At 40.1% G+C, this 19726-nt stretch overlaps 1 protein-coding gene across 5 annotated transcripts in view; it reads right to left on the bottom strand.

The window, feature by feature from the left end:
• BORA (BORA aurora kinase A activator) overlaps positions 1-19726 on the bottom strand; it is a 163642-nt gene that overhangs the window by 36826 nt on the left and 107090 nt on the right. For all 5 annotated transcript variants that reach the window (XM_030200569.1, XM_030200571.1, XM_030200568.1 and 2 more), the window contains 3 exons: positions 18177-18233; positions 17639-17856; positions 9685-9838 (listed from right to left, as the gene is read on the bottom strand). In XM_030200569.1, the coding sequence (XP_030056429.1) occupies positions 9685-9838; positions 17639-17856; positions 18177-18233 (429 nt within the window). The remainder of the gene's footprint in view (positions 1-9684; positions 9839-17638; positions 17857-18176; positions 18234-19726) is intronic.

The raw sequence follows: 19726 nt of genomic DNA on the forward strand, positions 1-19726 counted from the left end.
ACCATCGACAGTCTTTCCTAGCAACCCAACCCCACACATGCATTCCATAAACTATCAAGTACGCATGAAAGCGTAAATCTTCAGATTTAACTACACTAGTTTATTTTAAAAACCTGTCGGGACTTGCTTGCCCAAAGTCAAACAATTTGAGATATAAAACTAAGTCCAATCAGTATTTTTTGGCATATATGATAGTGCCACAAATTGCCTTATAGGCTGATGTGTCTTTCATGCAGTTTGGCAGTAAACAAATAGACCAATGTGATAAGTTGAGATGCTATGCAATTTCCTAATGCAAGCATAAAAGTTGTACTCCTGATATAGTAAACGAATAGAAAGGATTTTTGCTTACCTGTAAATGGTGTTTTCTACAGTTTGTTACTTATAACATGAGTGGGTGATATTACACTGGTGAAATGGACGGCAAGTCTTTGGGGGTGGGAGGATTGTGTGCCTGATCAATTCTGCTGTCTAAAAACATGTTACAGGTGAGTGACAATGCTTTGTCAGTTGAGACAAGCAGGACTGAGTCAAACACACAAGTGAGTGACTGCTAAGTTGTTCTCATTCTGAATTGTCCATTGTCTAGAATCATGCAACACCACAAAGAAACTGCCCAGCACAGCTTATAAGAATATAAGAATAGCCATACTTGGTCAGGCCAATGTTCCATCTAGCTGAGTATTCTGCTTCCAACAGTGGACAATCCAAGTCACAAGTACCTGGCAGAAACTCAATTAGTAGCTATATTCCATGCTACCAATCCCGGGACAAGCAGTAGCTTCCCTCAAGTCCATCTCAATAAAAGAGACTATGGACTTTTCCTCCAGCAATCTGTCCAAGTCTTTTTTAAATCCAGATACGCTAACCGCTGTTACCACATCCTCCAGCAGCGAGTTCCAGAGCTTAACTATTCTTTGAGTGAAAAAAATATTTCCTTCTATTTGTTTTAAAAGTATTTCCATGGAATTTCATTGAGTGTCCCCTGGTCTTTGTACTTTTTGAAAATGAAAAATCGACTCACTTCTACCTGTTCTACACCACTCAGGATGTTATAGACCTCAATCATATCCCCCCCCCCCCCACCCCCTCAGCCATCTCTTCTCAGATGAGTTCTTATCTTATATTGGACAGAACACAGGAAGAACAATTTCCTCATTGACATGGAAAGTAGTGACTATCTCAGGTGAGAACCCGAGATGTCAGAAAAACTACTTCATTATGATGAAAATTAAGTATAAGGTTCATGGGTAACTAAAGCTTGAATTTCACTAGACTAGAAAAAGCACACTCCAGGTGACATGCTTGATAAGGACTGTTCCATTCACTTAGAAGACAGCACAATAAGATATGAAAAGAAGTTGTTAAGGTTCCACTGTACAGGGAGGCTTCTGCAAGGATGGTTTTGACATGAAATCCCCTTCATCAAAAATGACTCCCAGCTCCGCAATATTCTATCAACTAGGAAAAGATTTGTTTGTATATTAATACCTTTCAAATATTTCAATGTCTATCATACCACCCCTTTCCTGCAGGATATGCATATTCAGTTCATCAAATCTCTTTTCATACATCTTTTGGTGTAAATCTCATTCCATTTTTATTGCTTTTCTCTGACCACTTCAGTTCTCTTTATGTCCTTAGTGAAATACAGCCTCCAAAATGGAACATAATACTCCAAGTGGGGCCTCACCAACAACTTGTACAGGGACATCAACACCTTCTCTCTTTTGCTGGTTATACCTCTTCTCTAGGCAGCCTAGCATTCTTCTGGCTACAGCCACTGCCTTAGCACATTGCTTCACAGATTTGAGATCCTCAGACACTATCACCCCAAGGTCTCTCTCTTGAACTGTGCCTAGCACTCCCTCTCTCATACATCTCCTTTGGATTTCTAGGCCCAAATGTATCACTCTGCACTTCATTAAATTTGAACTGCCTGATCTTAGACTATTCTTCTAATTTTCGTAGATCACTTCTCATGTAATTCGTTGCCAGAGAATGTGGTAAAGGCGGTTAGCTTAGCAGAGTTTTAAAAATGTTTGGACGGCTTCCTAAAGGAAAAGTCCATAGACCATTATTACATGGACTTGGGAAAATCCATTATTTCTGAGATAAGCAGTATAGAATGTTTTGTTCTTTTTTGAGATCTTGCCAGGTATTTGTGACCTGGATTGGCCACTGTTGGAAACAGAATGGCTTGATGGACCTTTGGTCTTTCCCAGTATGGCAATACTTATGTACTTATATGTTCTCTACTCCCTCTATGGCACTTCTTTGTAACTACACTGGCGAGACGCGTTAACTCTGAGCACAGACAGAAGTATTGTTTAGCACATTTGCTTTTTCCTCATCATTATCCACACACTGTGTGTCAGCATCTTTCTGGATTTGATTATCCTGAGCACTCAAGAATCAGTTATTTTCTGCCATTCTAGATAACCTCAAGAGGTACGGTAGGGTGTGGGCTTGAAAAATATAAATATCCATTGTATTATATCCTGCATTATCCCAAGTAAGAGCTCTGTGGGGTTAACAGGTAAAGAAGCTAGGTATACCTAGGAATTTATGCAGTATCACAAATAAACATTTCTAATTCATGAATTATTGGCAAATTTCCTAAGAGCTAGGTTTTTTAATGATTCTGAACTGACTATACTTTGATATTTTTCTAAGATTGGTTGGTAAAGAATTTCACCAATAAACTGATTGATAAGAAAATAGACTAGAAAAAAAAATCATCTTATATTTGATATTTCTTGGATCTGGAAAGTACAGCAATGAAGATCTTCTCAGAGCCTTATATTTCTTGGATGGAAAAATGACAATATTCATGACTAATAAGACAAATCAAAATACATCACTTAAAAATGATCTGTACTTGTACTGAAAGCCAATGTAATTTTAAAAAGAAAGGAGTGATTCTTTCAAATTTTGAATATTTATAAATATAAGATGTGCCACCTTAAATGGTGGCAGGATCTAGTTGGTTGAGTAAAAATGAGGAGAGCTGCTTGGGCAGAAGAGGGGCATCCTTTTCAAATTCTCTCTCTCTATGGTGAGGCCTATTGTCTGACAAAAGGGGAGGTAGCTTTTTTTTTTTCCTAAATAAGAAGCTTCTTCTATACTGAATTGTATCTGTTTGTCTAGAGTTTGATACAAGTTTCGATGCTAGAGCAAAAACAACTTGTAAGATGGTAGAGTGAACCTTAAATGATATCGACCATTTAAACCTTTTCACTAATAAAGATCATTTACTAACATTTGATTAGTGCATGCTGTTAGTAAATGCTCCTCTCCCACTCCCCTAAATAGGGTATCTCCTATGCAGGATGTGTGCCGACTAGGCATACACATACACCAGAGCCCACAGCCATAGGTATCTGGCAGCAATGGTTGCGGCTATCATTCAAACTGTCAAAGATACACTCAGGAAATGAGGTAGATTCTTCTTTCATTTGCCTCTGACAAAATAGCTGATTGTTTTCTTAAACCCTGTGTTGTTCACAGGACCCGACCTCATCAGAAGAAGCCTGGATGAGACCAATATTTTACAAGCTGTTTTAATGTTTTATGGTGTTAGTTATTTTTGTTGATTTTATGTTTCTTTTCTGAGTTGTTTGTTATTATGAAATTTATTATGAGTGTTACTGTTCACCACCTAGAACTGTGGATAGCAAAGTCAATAAATGTTTTAAATAAATAAATGTACTTTTAAAGGGGCACACAAGAAAATTGGGAGCTACTGAAAATTTTTCATCGGACTGGGAATAGAGCATGAACATCAGCCGAGGTTAATAAACGTCCCCCTTTTTTGCCTATATCTGAGATTTCTGGCCAAAGCTATTTGTGATATGAATCTGTCTGATTTATCTGTGAGGGATACAGCTTTAATCCTTGAAGGTTCAAATGTGAGGTAGTGCTTTCTCCCTGGATGATTAGGTTCACGCATAATATTGTTTCCCGTTCAAATGTTTTAATTGCTCACACACACAAATCCCTTATCCTATATAATAATTTGCAGCTCCGTCTGGCTGCCTGAGTTCGTAACACAGTTCCCACTGGTCCGCCCTGGGGATGACGTCACAGGGCGGACCAATGGGAAGTGAGAGGGAAGGGAACCCAGCAGCAGCCACCAGAGGTGAGTAAACAATTGCCCCCCCTCCCCCCGAGTTTCATGACCCCCTCCCTCCTTCCACGGGCCCACTCCAGTCCGACAGCCCCACTCCCGTCTGAGTTCCACGCCCCCCCTTCTCCTCCGATTTCCGCCGCCCAGCGCCTCCCTCCCTCTCTCTCTGTGGGTTCCGAGTGCAAGGAGGACGTGTGCGGGTGCCCCAGCCCTTGGTAAGTGCCAGCTGATTAAGACGTTTTACTTCCTGCTCTGCCGGCAACAGTGAAGTCCAGCACGCACGGATGCCCCTTCACACTGCCTTTGCTTCTCTTTCAGCTGTTCCTCTGGTCCCGCCCTCATTTCCTGTTTGTGGAAGAGCAGGACCAGAGGAACAGCTGAAAGAGAAGCGAAAGCAAAGGCAGTGTGAATCTGCGTCCGTGTGTGCTGGACTTCACTGTTGCCGGCGGAGCAGGAGGTAAAACATTTTAAACAACAGCTGGCACTTACCAAGGGCTGGGGCACCCACACACATCCTGCTTGCACTCGGAGGCCACAGAGAGAGAGGGAGGGAGCCGTGGGGTTGTGGAACTCGGACGGCACGGGACGAGGGGGGGAGGGGGTTCCTGAGACAAGAAAGGGGGGTCCTGAGACGAGAGGGGGAGGGGATGGGAGGGTCCTGGAACTCAAACGGGAGGGGTGTCTGGAACTCAGAGGACAGAGAGGGAGAAAGGCAGGTAGGGGGCATGGAACTCGGAGTGGAGGGGGCCTGGAACTCGGAGGATGGAGGGAGGGAGAGGGCCCTGGAACCTTGCTAGCGCCCGTTTCCTTTCTGTTGGAAACGGGCCTCTTTTACTAGTTGGATAATATTTAAATTGAGGCAAAGCAACAGAGGTGCTACAGATGTTGAATACATCTGGGATAGATTTTAATATTAGGATTGTAGTGGGGAAAATGTTTTATTCAGATGACAAAAATTTCAGTCAGGAAAGAATATGGTAACAGTGGGAATAAACGCAATACATATTCCCATAAAAAAATAATAAAGGTCTAAAATTATTCTGTGACCACCAAGGCTGTTGATGTTAGTGGGACCCCTACCTATTTCTATTTGAGTGAGAAGAAGAATATATTCCCCCTATCCCTCCAGGACATACTATTATTTCTCTAGATCAGCAATATTGAGGCAATATTCAGCAGCTGTGCTATCTGTTTAAGCAGCACTGCTGAATATACACATTTAACTTGGAATTCCCATATAAGTCATTTCAAGTTATAATTGCTATTTGTATGGTCCATCAGGACATTTAATTTAGACCTTTAATGGTTGAATATTGCTGCTTAGACATATAAACTACACAGCCAGTTTTCAGCAGCAGCAGTGAGAGAATTAAACACCTGCATTAACCTAACTTAAATGCATATCATATCCAGGTAGTGGCTCAAAATCACTACCATCTGAATAATTTTGTGGTACTACCCTCGCTTCCTTACCATATGGACAGTATCAGACCATTTAGATGTATTATTGCCTCAATCAATATATATAAATGGCGAGTGTCGTACTCACTCGCAAATGCGCAGTAGAGACCCTCTCTGCCCCGCCCCCACGTCAATACGTGATGACGGGGGCGGAACAGAGAGGGTCTCTACTGCGCATTTGCGAGGGACACCGCCGTCGCTAACGCTCCCCCCACCGGAGTCGCCGCCGCCACCCACCTTCCACCTGGTCGCGCACTCGCTCTGCTATTGAAACAGCGAGGGCACGCAGCACACAGCTCTGCTGAGCTGCCGTCGGCCTTCCTTCTTCTTTGCCTGTCCCGCCCTCGACGACGTTACGTCACACGAGGGCGGGACACAGGCAAAGAAGAAGGAAGGCCACGGCAGCTCAGCAGTAGAGCTGTGTGCTGCGTGCCCTCGCTGTTTCAGTAGCGGAGCGAGGGCCCGACCGGGTGGAAGGTGGGTGGCGACGAACTCGGAGGGGGAGCGGCAGCGGCGAACTCAGCGGCGGGGTGGGGGGGCCTCCACAACTCCAGCTTCCATCCTTCAGATACAAAAAGATCCATCATTTACAGCCAAGCCACAAGATACCACCGTATTTGCTCTGACCCAGGGGACAGAGACAGACACCTTAAAAGCCTAACTGCATCCTTCAAACAGAAAGGCTACAACCCCAAAAATAATCTCCAAGAATATTACCGCCTCCCTCAAAACACCCAGGGAGAATCTGCTACAGTACAAGGAGAAAAAATCCACAGACAGAATCCCCCTTGTAGTGACATACAATCCAGAGCTGGAAAAACTGAGGAAAATCATAAGAGATCTACAACCTGTACTCCAGGAGGATGAATTACTGAGAGAGATATTCCCATCCCCACCAGTACTGGCCTTCCGACAGCCACCCAACTTAAAACACAAGCTAATCAGAAGTAAACTTCCATCACAGACTGAAAAGGAACAGGAGGGCACACTTCCCTGTAATTTATCCAGTTGCAAACTATGCCAAAATATTTCACAGGACCCCACAGTCATCCACAAAGGAAAGATATTCAACATAAAGGAATCTTTCACTTGCTCATCTTCCAATGTGGTATATATCATTAAGTGTAAAAAATGTAACGAAGGATGCTATATTGGAGAAACAGGCCAGATGCTTAAGACCAGATTCAATTTACATAGACATCACATGAATACTGGTGCCAGTAGGGCTCCCACCCGTTGGTCAGCATTTTACAGGACCAGGACACTGTACCAGTGACTTCACAGTAAGAATCCTGAAAGGTAACTTTAAAACCATACAAGAACATAAGACCTTTGAGGTCAGAATGATTGAATATTTTAACACCCAACAGAAAGGACTTAACAAGGATCTGGGGTTCCTAGTCCATTATAAACCATAAAGCTGTATTTCTCTGTTGATCACCCCACCCCCTCACCTATCCACACCCATCCTGTTAGAATATCAATGATATGCTTTGATGTCCCCATGCATACCTCCTACCCACCCCCATCCTCCCACCCTGTCAGACTGTCATAGTAATGCTTGAATGTTTTCACTTATATACACTGTCAGCTAGCACATTTGCTTATTTCCGATCTGACGAAGAAGGGCAACCTTTGAAAGCTAATCAAGAAATGTATAAAGTTCATGTCCAATAAAAAAAGGTATCATCTTATTTTCTTTTTCATATTTTATTTTGTTTGATTTCTATTGATAACCTTAAGAGTGGACTAACACGGCTACCACACTCCTCTACATAAAGCCGAGGGAAATGTTATCAAATTTGGTTAAACCAAAAATCAAATGTATAGTTTGTATCCTTCTAATAAGACCCTTATTGCAACCCAGATATATGAGATTACAGTAGTCTAATTGGGAGACTAAAAGTTCCTGTACTAAAAGTTTAAATTGATCAATTTCAAAGTAACTTCGAACACATCACGGCTTCCTCATAGGGGAGATATGAAACAGACATTTAAATATTTGAACGGTATTAATAGGCAAAGAAATCTTTTCCAGAGAAAGATTATGCAGAAGAACTAGAGGACATGAATTGAGGCTGCAAGGGTATCAACTTAAGCGTAACGTTAGGAAATACTTTTTCATGGAGAGGGTGGTAGATGCCTGGAAAGCCCCTCCTGGTGGTGGAGTCGAAACAGTAACGGAATTCAAGAATGCATGAGATAAGCACAAAGGATTCCCATATGGAAAGAGAATGGAATCAAAACAACTTAGCCATGCTTAAGCAGCAAATCCAGTAGTTAGGAAGTGATAGGTAGATTTCTAAGGTCTGTGTCCTAATTATGGCTAAATAGATCTGGTTGGGCTGGAGCAGGCTTTGAAGGCAACCCAAGTAGCCAAAATTTAAGCCATTGCTGGGCAGACTTCTACAGTCAGTCGTGAAAATGGCAAGGACAAGCTCAAGATTAAGTATGCATATTTTGGGCAGACTAGGTAGACTATGCAGGTCTTTATCTACTGTCTTCTATGTTAGGGTTTTTTGTTTTTTTTTTTGCTGGAAGCAAGAAGTAGCAAGGCTGGCAGGGGAGGGGGTGGGGTGATAGGGGAGCTGCTGGACCAGGGGAGGGAAGGAGTATGTTGAACCAGAGTGCAGAGATGCCAAAGGTGGCCCATCTCCACAGAGTGAGATAAAAAGCTAATGAGTGAGGTTTTTCTCGTGATGCATTCTGGGTATGAGTGAGGTTTTTCTCGTGATGCATTCTGGGTATAAGTTTGGCATAGTTGTAAAGGGACTAAGGCCTGAGGAAAGGCTGTTGACTATCATGGCATGCTACACATTTTAAACTCATTTCAAGCCATTTACCAATACTAAACTGCGTATATATCTAACTACAGTGGAACTGTTTCCAGAAAACTCCCTTAAGAGGCAGTGGGACTCATTTTCAAAGCACTTAGACTTACAAACTTCCATAGGATACAATATAACTTTGTAAGTCTAAGTGCTGGGATTTTGCCAGGTATTTTTCACCTGGATTGGCCACTGTTGGAAACAGGATGCTGGGCTTGATGGACCTTTGGTCTGTCCCAGTGTGGCAATACTTATGTACTTATGTTGAAAATACGTCTCAGTGTTTCATAATTTAAACCTGATCAAACAAGTCTGCTATAGATGACCACCTTAGCACACATCAGATCCTGCAACATGTTCTAAAATCCTATTATTGCAAACTAATGTTTTGATGCCATCTCAATATGACCAACACACAATCCCTCCACTGCAAAACACTATGCAAAAATTAGTGCAAAAACACACTCAGAAGCTTACTGTACCATAACAGCACTAACTCTCCGCACTCAAAGAGTAACAACCTTATCCATAAAAAGTCATCATTTACTCCTGGGGGAATTATGCAGAATTTTCAAATACTACGGGTAGAATTCTGCACACTATTTGTAATTTTCTTGTGCAGAATTTCCCAATTATAAGGGCTGGCTTCTCCTCCCCCTGACATGAAATACCCCCCACCATCACACCCACAGCAGCTTCCCTCCTCAAGTTCCACTTTCTCCATTTCTCTTTTAGCTTAGTGAGAAAACAGGACTGCTACAGATCTCTACACATAAACCATAGGCTAGCAGAATACCACACCTTGGTCAAATGCACAAAACATAGCAAGACCCTCAACAAATATGAAAGAAAGGACCACAGGTTAGCAATAGTTGATAAGACTGAAATGGACCCTCAAAGTCAGACCTTGCATAAACAGAGAAACAGATACTAAAATGCATGACATCAGAAATGCACATTTCCCAAAGCTCACAAAAAAATGGTCCCACTTATACAAAGGAAAGAACATTGGTAAAAGCAGCCCTGAGCATTATATAGATCCCTCAAAGTTTGCCTCTACTCTTAAAATATTTGAGCTGTTCTTCTTTGCCCCGTTTGCTACAAAATGCGTGAATTCTTCTTGGCCCCGTTTGCTACAAAATGAATGAATTCACCTTAAGTTAATAAACTTTCATTTCAGATCAAGATCTTTTATGAAAAAAATAATTCTATACTTTAAAAATAGATTTCTGAAAAAAAAAATTACTACTGCAATTTATAATATACCTGATACCGGTGTATCTCTTCTCAGAACAGATATAGGGGAGCACGTAGGTGAAGCAATACTGGGAGGTGATTTTCTTAGAAACATAGGACTGGTTATGCTGCCCAAGCTGTGTGCTCGTCTACCTCCCTGAATAGGACTTGATGAAAATTGACCCTTCAATAGAATAGAAAGATAAGCAAAATTAACTTTATTGTTAAATGAGACACTGCAGGCCTACAAGTTTAGTTTTACAAGATAGTTAATAAAACAATTTAGATTTTTAGTCAAGTGGCTTCTCTCATTATATGTCCATGAAAATGTATCTTATTTTATAAAGCCCTTTAATTCAAGAATACAAGAAATGAATCACTCATAAGTAGTATGAAAACTGCATGCAACTTCTTAGGCATCAGAAATCAAGAGGGCACAGAAAATTTAAACTGACAAAGAAATTATGAGAATCCCCTATTAAAGCATTTTAACATAAATTTAGATTTAAAATTGCCTATATGTTAGCATTCCTAGGGCTAATGTCACTCCTGCATGTACCATGTACCAAAGCAGTAACAGCAAGAATTCACTGAGTCAGATAACCAATTCCATACTTGTAAAACATCAGGTTAGATGCATGGAAAAAAACAAAAGACGAACATACACTCAATGCTTGGAAACAAATACACAAAAAATACAAATATGCAATTAGACAAACCAAGAATAAACTAGGACCAGATAAAGACCTTAAAAAACTTTCAACTCGCAAATAAGTTACTAGACATCACTCCTGTCACTACATCCAACACTGACATCCCATCTGCAGACAAACTGGCTACCTACTTCAAGGACAAAATAATAAAATTACGCAGCACCCTTCCTCTTCACAACAATGACATTGAAAACTTCCTCGAGGACTTAGACCTAATCCCGGGCGGATACCCAGCTGACTGTATCTGGCATACATTCAATCTACTCACCACTAAATCAGTCACACAAGCGATCCACAGATTCGCCAACACCCACTGCAAACTGGACATATGTCCCAGTCATCTACTTAAATCTGCCCCCAGCCGATTCATTGAAGACCTCACATCCCACCTAAACTTCACGCTACAACATAGTTTCTTCCCCGAGGAACATGGTAACATCCTACTTACTCCAATACCAAAAGACACTAAGAAAAAAAAACTAACGACCTCACCAACTACCGCCCAGTTGCGTCTATCCCTCTAATAGTAAAATTGATGAAAAGCCTGGTGATCAAACAGCTTACGGAATACCTGGACAAGTATTCAATACTACATGAGTCACAATCAGGATTCCGTTCCCACCATAGTACCGAAACTGTCCTAGTCACTCTTCTGGCCAAATTCAAGCAGGAAATAGCCACAGGTAAAAGCTTACTCCTCCTTCAATTTGACATGTCGAGCGCAATTGATATGGTAAACCATAACATACTACTAAGACTCCTTGATCACTTCGGGATTGTTGGAAATGTACTTAAATGGATCAAAGGCTTTCTAACCACCAGGACATAATTAAGTAAAATCAAATTCAAACACATCACCACTGTGGAAAGCAGCCTGTGGAGTACCTCAAGGATCATCACTATCACCAATACTCTTCAACATGATGATGATCCCACTGGCAAAATCCTTATCCAACCGAGGCCTTAACCCATTCATCTATGCAGATGATGTTACAATCTACATTCCCTTCAGACATGCCCTAAGTGAAATAACCAATGAAATCAATGATGGCCTGAACATCATGGACTCTTGGGCAAACTCATTCTAATTGAAACTGAACACTGAAAAAACACACTGCCTTATCCTCTCATCGCAACATAACACTTACAAACCCGCAACCTTAAACACTCCAGGACACACTCCTGATCTCAGACAGCTTAAAAATACTCTGAGTCACAATCGACCGCAATCTCACCCTCAAGAGCCAAGTAAAAACCGTAATAAAGAAAATGTTGTACTCAATGTGGACACTCAAACGACTAAAACCTTTCTTCCCGAGGGAAACCTTTCGCAAATTAATACAATCAATGGTCCTAAGCCATGCAGGTGACTGCAACGGAATCTATGCGGGATGCAAAGAACAACTCACAAAAAAACTCCAAACTGCCCAAAGCACAGCAGCCAGATTGATATATGGTAAAACACGATTCGAAAGTGCTAAACCCCTCCGAGAAAAGCTGCACTGGCTCCCAATCAAAGAACGGATCTTCTTCAAAATCTGCACTTTGGTCCATAAAATCATCTACGGCGTAGTCCCAGGATACATAACAGACTTCATAAATCTACCAACTAGAAATAGATCCAGATCAGCGTGATCATACCTAAACCTACATTACCCCAACTGCAAAGGGCTAAAATACAAAACAACATTTGCATCTAGCTTCTCCTACATGAGCGCACAACTATGGAATGGACTCCTGCATGCCGTGAGAATAATACATGACCACCAAAACTTCAGGAAATCATTAAAAACTCACCTCTTCAAAAAAGCCTATCCCTCCGAACCAACATAACTTCCCCACACCCAGCAACACAACATAATCAAGGATTATACTGGACGACTTACTAACATCATTCCCCTCAACCCAATAACGCTTGAATCACATCTACCTCATCCGACCACAACACAATCTTGTTATCAACCGTAACGGCAAATGCCTTTACGGTTACTTGTAAGCCACACTGAGCCTGCAAATAGGTGGGGAAATGTGGGATATAAATGTAACAAATAAATAAATATGGAAAGAAGTCAGTTTTCCTCCATTGCCACAGTTTTACTAACTGAAAATTATTCAAGACTTTACTGATAAAACAAAGTTGAAATGCAGCAGGTATCCTCTTGAAAGCAGCAGGGTATCAGTCCTCAGAAGTGGGTGATGACACCTGATGGACTTAAGGGCAAAACAGTGCACACTAAAGTACTTCCCAGAGCGCTCTATTGCACATGTGTGGGAGTTCCTAGGTCAGTACTGTTGTGTAGTATCACTTTAGTTCCCTTACATAGGTATAAGAAGAGGTGAACTCTTTGGGAAGGCAGGATAGCATGGGTAAGGCCTGGAATAATCCTAATGCCTTCAGAGAAAGCTACAGGTATGCAAATTTACTTTCTCCAAGGACAAACAGGATCAAAGCTCTCACGAGAGTTACAGGTATGCAAATTTACTTTCTCCAAGGACAAGCAGGATCAAAGTTCTCACAAGTGGGAAATTTGCTGCTTAAGGAGGAAGAAATATAAATAGACAAGGCCAATGTGCAAAAACAGTATCTATTTTATGGCAAAGGGCTCTTTTCATCTTTTTCTATGGTTTATTATTGCTAGTTTTGTTTGCTTGTTTTAAGAAAGCCTGAAAACAACAAAATGGACCCTCAACATGTGTTTCCAGAGTCAGGCCTGCTTGGGCGCAAAAAAAAAAAAAAGCAATCTATAAGTCAAAAAATGTCCCCACTTGAATGAGTCATCTCTAAGAGTCACCAATAAAATAGCCCTTTGAAGACAGACTGTATAGTGAATGTTCTTTGGCCTCTTTTTAGAGTGTCTGATCTATTTCCCACTTTTGTTTTTATGCTGTTTTTCCCACTGAGGACATTATGTATGTGTCATATTTGAGCCCTATCTTGAATGTTTTGAAGGTGCCGATTTAGTGGACTTATCGATATAACAAGGGCATGGATGCTTAGAAAAAACAGAACCAGGTTTATTGGGATCAAAAGAAACAAGTAGTTGTATGGACTCTGAAAGCTTTAGTATACCAAGTCTCTCTTGCAACCCAAACTGTACAAGGCCCACTCACTTATGTGAACATGTATCCTACAAATAATTGTACAAGGATGAGGACTGGTCAAGGTGGAAATCTGCCATTACCTTAGGCAGGAACTAAGATGCATGTTCATATTATGAATAAACTTTGCATAATGTGGTCTTGTGTGCTGAAGCGACAGCAACAAAACCATCCAGGTCAGGTACTTCAGATCAGGAGTCAAGTGTCTCAATAGGAGCTTTCATTCAGTGGGTTAGCACCACACTGAGGACCAATACAGAACAGATGGTCTGATGGAGGGATCCAATTAAAGTAAACCATATATAAAGTGAACTAAATGATACACAGAGATGGTTTTACCTGCTATGTGATGGCGATAGCCTCCTGCTGCACTGGACTGAAGTTAGACTTCTGAGCAAATTCAGAGATGTAGAAGGTGTTGAAGCAGATTTTACACAAAAACAGGAACAAAGGGACTAGAGCTTTCCTCACTTCAGACTGAAAACTGTTTATATGTAGACTCTCTTCTAGAAGCCAGATAAATGTAATCATTCTTTCAAAATTTTCAGGGTTGCAATGTAACGCTTTGAGTGATCCAGCAATTGTCCTTTATGAGTTTGTCAACCTTTCTCAACTCATCCATTGCTGTCACAGGTCACTTCCATTTTTTATCACACAGATCAGCCCTTCCCAGTCCAAAATCTTTGTATTTTTGGGGCTCCCGATACACAGTTCTCACATCAACACAGTCATCACCATAAACAACTTGCAGGCAGTGATACATTTCAATTGGAGGGTCTCCAATAGTCAAATTCTATCATGGCATGTTGCTTAAATCACACTGATGAGTGCTCACTGCATACTTCTATTTCACAAGCAATTTCAAAACAGCCTCTTTACACAGACACTTCTTGCCAACTGAAGTGAAGGATTTGATTTCAAAGAACAAGTCTAGCATCTCTTCTCTCTCTCCCTTTCCTCTCTGGTTCTCATCTTGTAAATATAGGTCTAATGGTTTATTCAATCTTTTCCTGTAGCTTAGGTTTACATTTATTTGATGAATTATCTTTCCTCAATAAGATATCAAGGCGATGTACAATAGTAATTAAAACAAATCGGGCAAAAAAACGAACACCAATTATAATAGAAATAGGACAGGAAAGAAAACAATGGGAGAAGATTTTGAAAGATTATGTAAAGGTCTATAATCCTTTTAAGTAAAGTACTTTCCTCCTTTTTTACTCATTCCCCCTCCAAAAATACATGCACCCATACAATCTGAGGTAGCCTTGAGTAAGACCGAAACCCTTGTCACCAAGAACGAGGAAAAATGAAACAACTTCACCAAGATGACATTATTTTACCTGTTTGTCAGTTGGAACATTAAATCTTAATATATAGTTTTCCTTTCGGACATCCAATTTTATTTTCTCTCTCTAATTTTATACCCTTTAATTTGGGAGAGGGGGAAAGCACAGGTAAATAAAATATTTTTTTTAATTATTATTATTTTACCAGTCACTAAGTTTGGTAAAATAAAAGACAGTAAAAAAGAAACATTCTGATTTTTGACTGGATAGCATAGTGGGAATAGCTAAGTATTAGGTACTTTCCACGATTTTAAACCTTGCAGGGATTCAGATGAAATTATTCTGACCTGTTAAGTTCCTTTCCAGTCTGAACCAATAGGTTGTGTCCCCACAGCAGAAGATGGGGAGCAGAGAAATTTGAATATTCCCATGACATCATTGCTACAGGAAGTGGGGCAGCTTGAACATTTCAGTATTCTAACGCTAAAGCCTGAAAGTAAAGAAGTGAACCAGAACATGAAGTAAGAAAGCAAGAATTTGATAGTATAAACACAGTGGGAGGTACACACTAGGCAATGTTCAAATGGAAATTTTAGGGCTAGTGTCTTCCTGGGAAAGGGTCGGACTGGTCTAGCAGTACTCAAGAAAAGGAAATTAACAGGTAAGAATAATTTCACCTTTCTTATCCTTTTAGACCAGTCCAAACCAAAGGGATGTATAAATGTTTTACCAATGAAGAGTGAGATGTTAAGAGATGCCTCCTCCCTTCTGCTGGTTATGCTTCTCTCTGTGCAGTCTAGCATCCTTCTGACTTTGGCCACCTTGACATCCTCAGATACTACCGTCTTAAGGTCCCTTCTCATGGTCCACACATATTAGCCTCTTTCCTCCTATCGCATATTGCTTGCTTTGGATTTCTATGCCCAAAATGCATCACATTGCATTTCTTTACATTAAAAGATTAATTGCCAAGCATTTTTCCAAGCTTCAAATTTTTGTAGATTACTTCTCATATTGTCCACTCTGTTGCAAATCTTCATGTCATCCACAAAAAGGCAAATGTTTCCCTTCTAACCTTTGGCAGTAACGCTCACAAAGCTATTAAACAGAATTAGTCTCAAGACTAAACCCTGAGGCATTCTATTACTCACCTTCTTTTCTTCTGTGGATTTCATTTACCACCCTCTGTCAACCAAATTTCTAATCCACTACCTTGGGACAACACAACAAGCTACGCAATTTATGAGCTTCCTATGAGGAACTGTATCAAAGACTGTGCTGAAATCCAAGTAGACTAAATCCAGTGCACGTGCTCAATCTAGTTACCTGGTCACACAAAGTAAAATTTGCTTGGCACAATCTTCCTTTTGTTAAATCATACTGCCTTGGATCTTGCAACCCATTAAATTCTAGAAGTTCACTATCCTTCACCAGCATCTCCATTACTTTTCCAGCCACTAAGTTAAGGCTTACCAGCTGAAATCTCTCACCCCTTTTTCTGTTACCACTTTTATGAAGAGGAACTACATTTGCCATTTTCCAACCCGTGAAATCTTTCCTGTATCCATCTATTAAACAAATCTTTATGAGGACTTGACAGAACCTCTCTGAGCTCCCTCAGTATTCTGGAATGTCTCTCATTCGGTTCCATGGCTTTGTCCACTTAGTTTTTCAGGTGAATTGTGTTGTATCTATTCCATTCTCATATATACCTTTGTCAGCCAACTGTAGTCCTTCTCCAGGACTTTCTTCTGTGAAGACAAAGTATTTAACATTTCTGTTTTTCCTTGTCACTATTTGCATAGAAGTCTTTTTTTAGTTTTGCAATTCCCTTTGTAGCTTTCCTCCTTTCTCTGACATACCTGAATGAAGTCATGCCACTTCACATTTTCTTCGGCCCGTGTTTTTGCTATCCTTAAGCTTTTTCTTCATTCTTTTTTTTAATGTTCTACACATTTTCATTTGAATTTTGTGAATGATTGTGAATCTTTTTTCAATCACTTTGAAAAAAAAAAAAAAGAGGTACAAAATCCAGTCACAAAACCATATTAGTTTCCATTTCCTCTTGATTTTATTTACTTTCCTTACATAAAGGCTCTTTGCCGTTTTTTTTTAGATCCTTTCAGCTTGGTCCACTTTCTATTCCCCTGCTATTTCATCGGGTACTTTTCCATTTTACTGAAGTCAGCATGTTTGAAATCCAGTAACTTGTACTGTGTGCCTGCACTCTGATTTAGTTCTCATATCAAACCACACCTTATGATGAACACTACTGCCGCCCAAGTGGGCATTCACCCAGACACAATTTCTCCATTTGTGAGCACTAGATCCAGAGTCACTCTTTCCCTTGTAGGTTTCATCAACATTTGAGTAGAGCACCTTAAAAGGCATCTCTGCATCTCTCTACTTCTTTCTAGTTCTGCTGATGAAACATTCCAATCCATACCTGGCAGGTTGAAATCTCCTAGCAAGAGCACCTCTTTCACTCTCAGCTTTTGAATATCATGATCAGATCTCTGTCCAGATTCTCTTTTTAAGCTGGAGGACTGTAGATGATATTTCATTGGCTAGAAGTGTTATATCCTATTGCCTGTGGGAATAAAAGGTATGTATCTTGTTCCTATCTCTGGGTAGCATAGTATGCATCAAATTGGTCATGTTGGAGAAAAACATCAAGTTGCTTTTGTAACCAGTTTGCAACTCAAGTCACATCCACACTGCATTAGCAACTTACGTGCAACCGCTTATTTTTCAGCTGGACTCATATGACACTATTTACTGACAAAACCAGTAAAACAAAAAGTACATTCAAAATTATTTCCACATTCCTATCTTTCTAATAGATACATGCTGTACACCCATACACAGGGGAATGGCTTTTACCGAATTAGGTGTTTCCATGGGGCTTCTACAACGAACTGGCGACAAGTCTATTGAACAGAGAACTCCAAGTGATACCGCAGGAGCATCATACAAGCCTTCTCGATAAGGAGATGAGCACCCAGATCCATTTCCATCCAAGAATAGCTTTCTCCTAAGAGATGAGGTACTTAAGTTTTCTTGAGACTGATCAGCACTCTCATCTGCTTTAAAATGGTCACCTAAAGATAATGAGTAAAAACAATGGCAATTTCCTTAATCAATTTCACTCAGTCACTTAATATCAACAATCACATTCATATTCACAAGTTGCATATTAATTCTCAGTCATGAGGAAAATGTTTTAAATGTAATCTTATGCAAATACACTACACTGAGATGCAAAATTTCTCCAAAGCAGCCTATGACAGAAATTACACTGACCCAGTCAACAGAGTAGAATCCATGAGTTCCAGATACTTAGCCTTATGCACCTTTCCAAACTGGACAGCAAACCCTAGAACTATATAATTTAAATACAATTTTAATGCTCTCTACTTACCTAATATTTTTTCTAAATTGAAATCCACAGGAAGCGACAGAAGCGTCTGACAAGCAACTGGAAGATGTAAAGCAAAGGAATTTATGTCCTTACTTCTTCAGATTCAAAATGTCAGATATTTTAAAACATCAGTGCACATACAGATAAAAAGGAAGGGGACTATACATTTGTGATTATCCTGACACATACTTCATTGGAAAATAGATCAGTTTGTCAGATAAGAAAAAGGTACAATAAAATTAAAGAAAATAGAACTAGATAAAAATATTGGTAATGGAAAATAAAATCACTATATATCATTGAGTAATCCACACTGACGTGCGTAAATGGATACGTTGTACTAAATGCACTATACAACAAATCCAACTCTGCTTAAAGTTAAATTCATAAAGCAATCACAATTTTTTACTCAGACCTTTTCACTGGATATGAAAAAGGTCATGTGTAAAAGAAACATAAATAAGAGGGCCTGCAAATCTTCTGCATTCTGAAGAGACCGCCACCAAAAACATGACCGTCACATTTTATCATTATTTAATATACCACAAATAGTAAAAACATCTAAGCGGTTTACAAAGAACAAAAAATAAATAAATAAATAAATAAATAAATATATATATATATATATATATATATATATATATATATATATATATATTGATTGATTGATATATATATATATAAGGTCAGAAAAATATATAAGGAGGCTAGGTTACAAAGGGGAAATGGGACTTGATATACCATCTTTCTGTGGTTTTTGCAACTACATTCAAAGCGGTTTACATAGTATATTCAGGTACTTATTTGTACCAGGGGCAATGGAGGGTTAAGTGACTTGCCCAGAGTCACAAGGAGCTGCAGTGGGAATTGAACTCAGTTCCCTGGGATCAAAGTCCACTGCACTAACCACTAGACTACTCCTCCGCTAACAAAGAGTTATAAGGAAAGAGAAACATGAGCAAATTACCTATTAAGAGATATGAAAGGGAAGGAGGAAGTGCAACAGACAAAACAATGGTGAGAACTGCAAGGCCAAGTACTCCAAGCAGAAGGAAAAGCGCAATGGAAATAAGCAGCTTTCAGAAGGGGGTTTAAATCTAAAAAAAATACAGTTCAGAACGAAGGTATACAGGTAACAAGTTCCATAAGGAAGGGACCAGAACACTAATGCAAGTAAAGCGGCATGTGATAGAATGAATCAGATTCAAAGAGGAATCAAGGAGTTGCTGATTACCTGAACGCAGGGAGCATGGCAGCTGATAGAAGAGAGAAAACTATACAAAAAAGACAGGGAGCCAGAACGAAGAACATGAAAAGACATGGTTAGCAGCTTGACTCCAGGTCAGATACTTCAGCTGACAGTCTAGTGGCTCAAAAGGAGCTTTCTTCAGCTGGGTGAGGACACTATTCAGAGATCCCAAGACATTGTGGTGGAAAGGGCTCAACTGTGTGGGCCTGTAGAAGAGCAGAGTGTTCCTTTGCAAGGACCTCTGCAATAGGAGAAGAGACACTGGTGATGGGCAATTTGGAGGTGCTTGTTACCAACTGAG

The sequence above is a fragment of the Microcaecilia unicolor genome, chromosome 4 (genome assembly GCF_901765095.1).
Source record: "Microcaecilia unicolor chromosome 4, aMicUni1.1, whole genome shotgun sequence".
Lineage (NCBI taxonomy): Eukaryota > Metazoa > Chordata > Amphibia > Gymnophiona > Siphonopidae > Microcaecilia > Microcaecilia unicolor.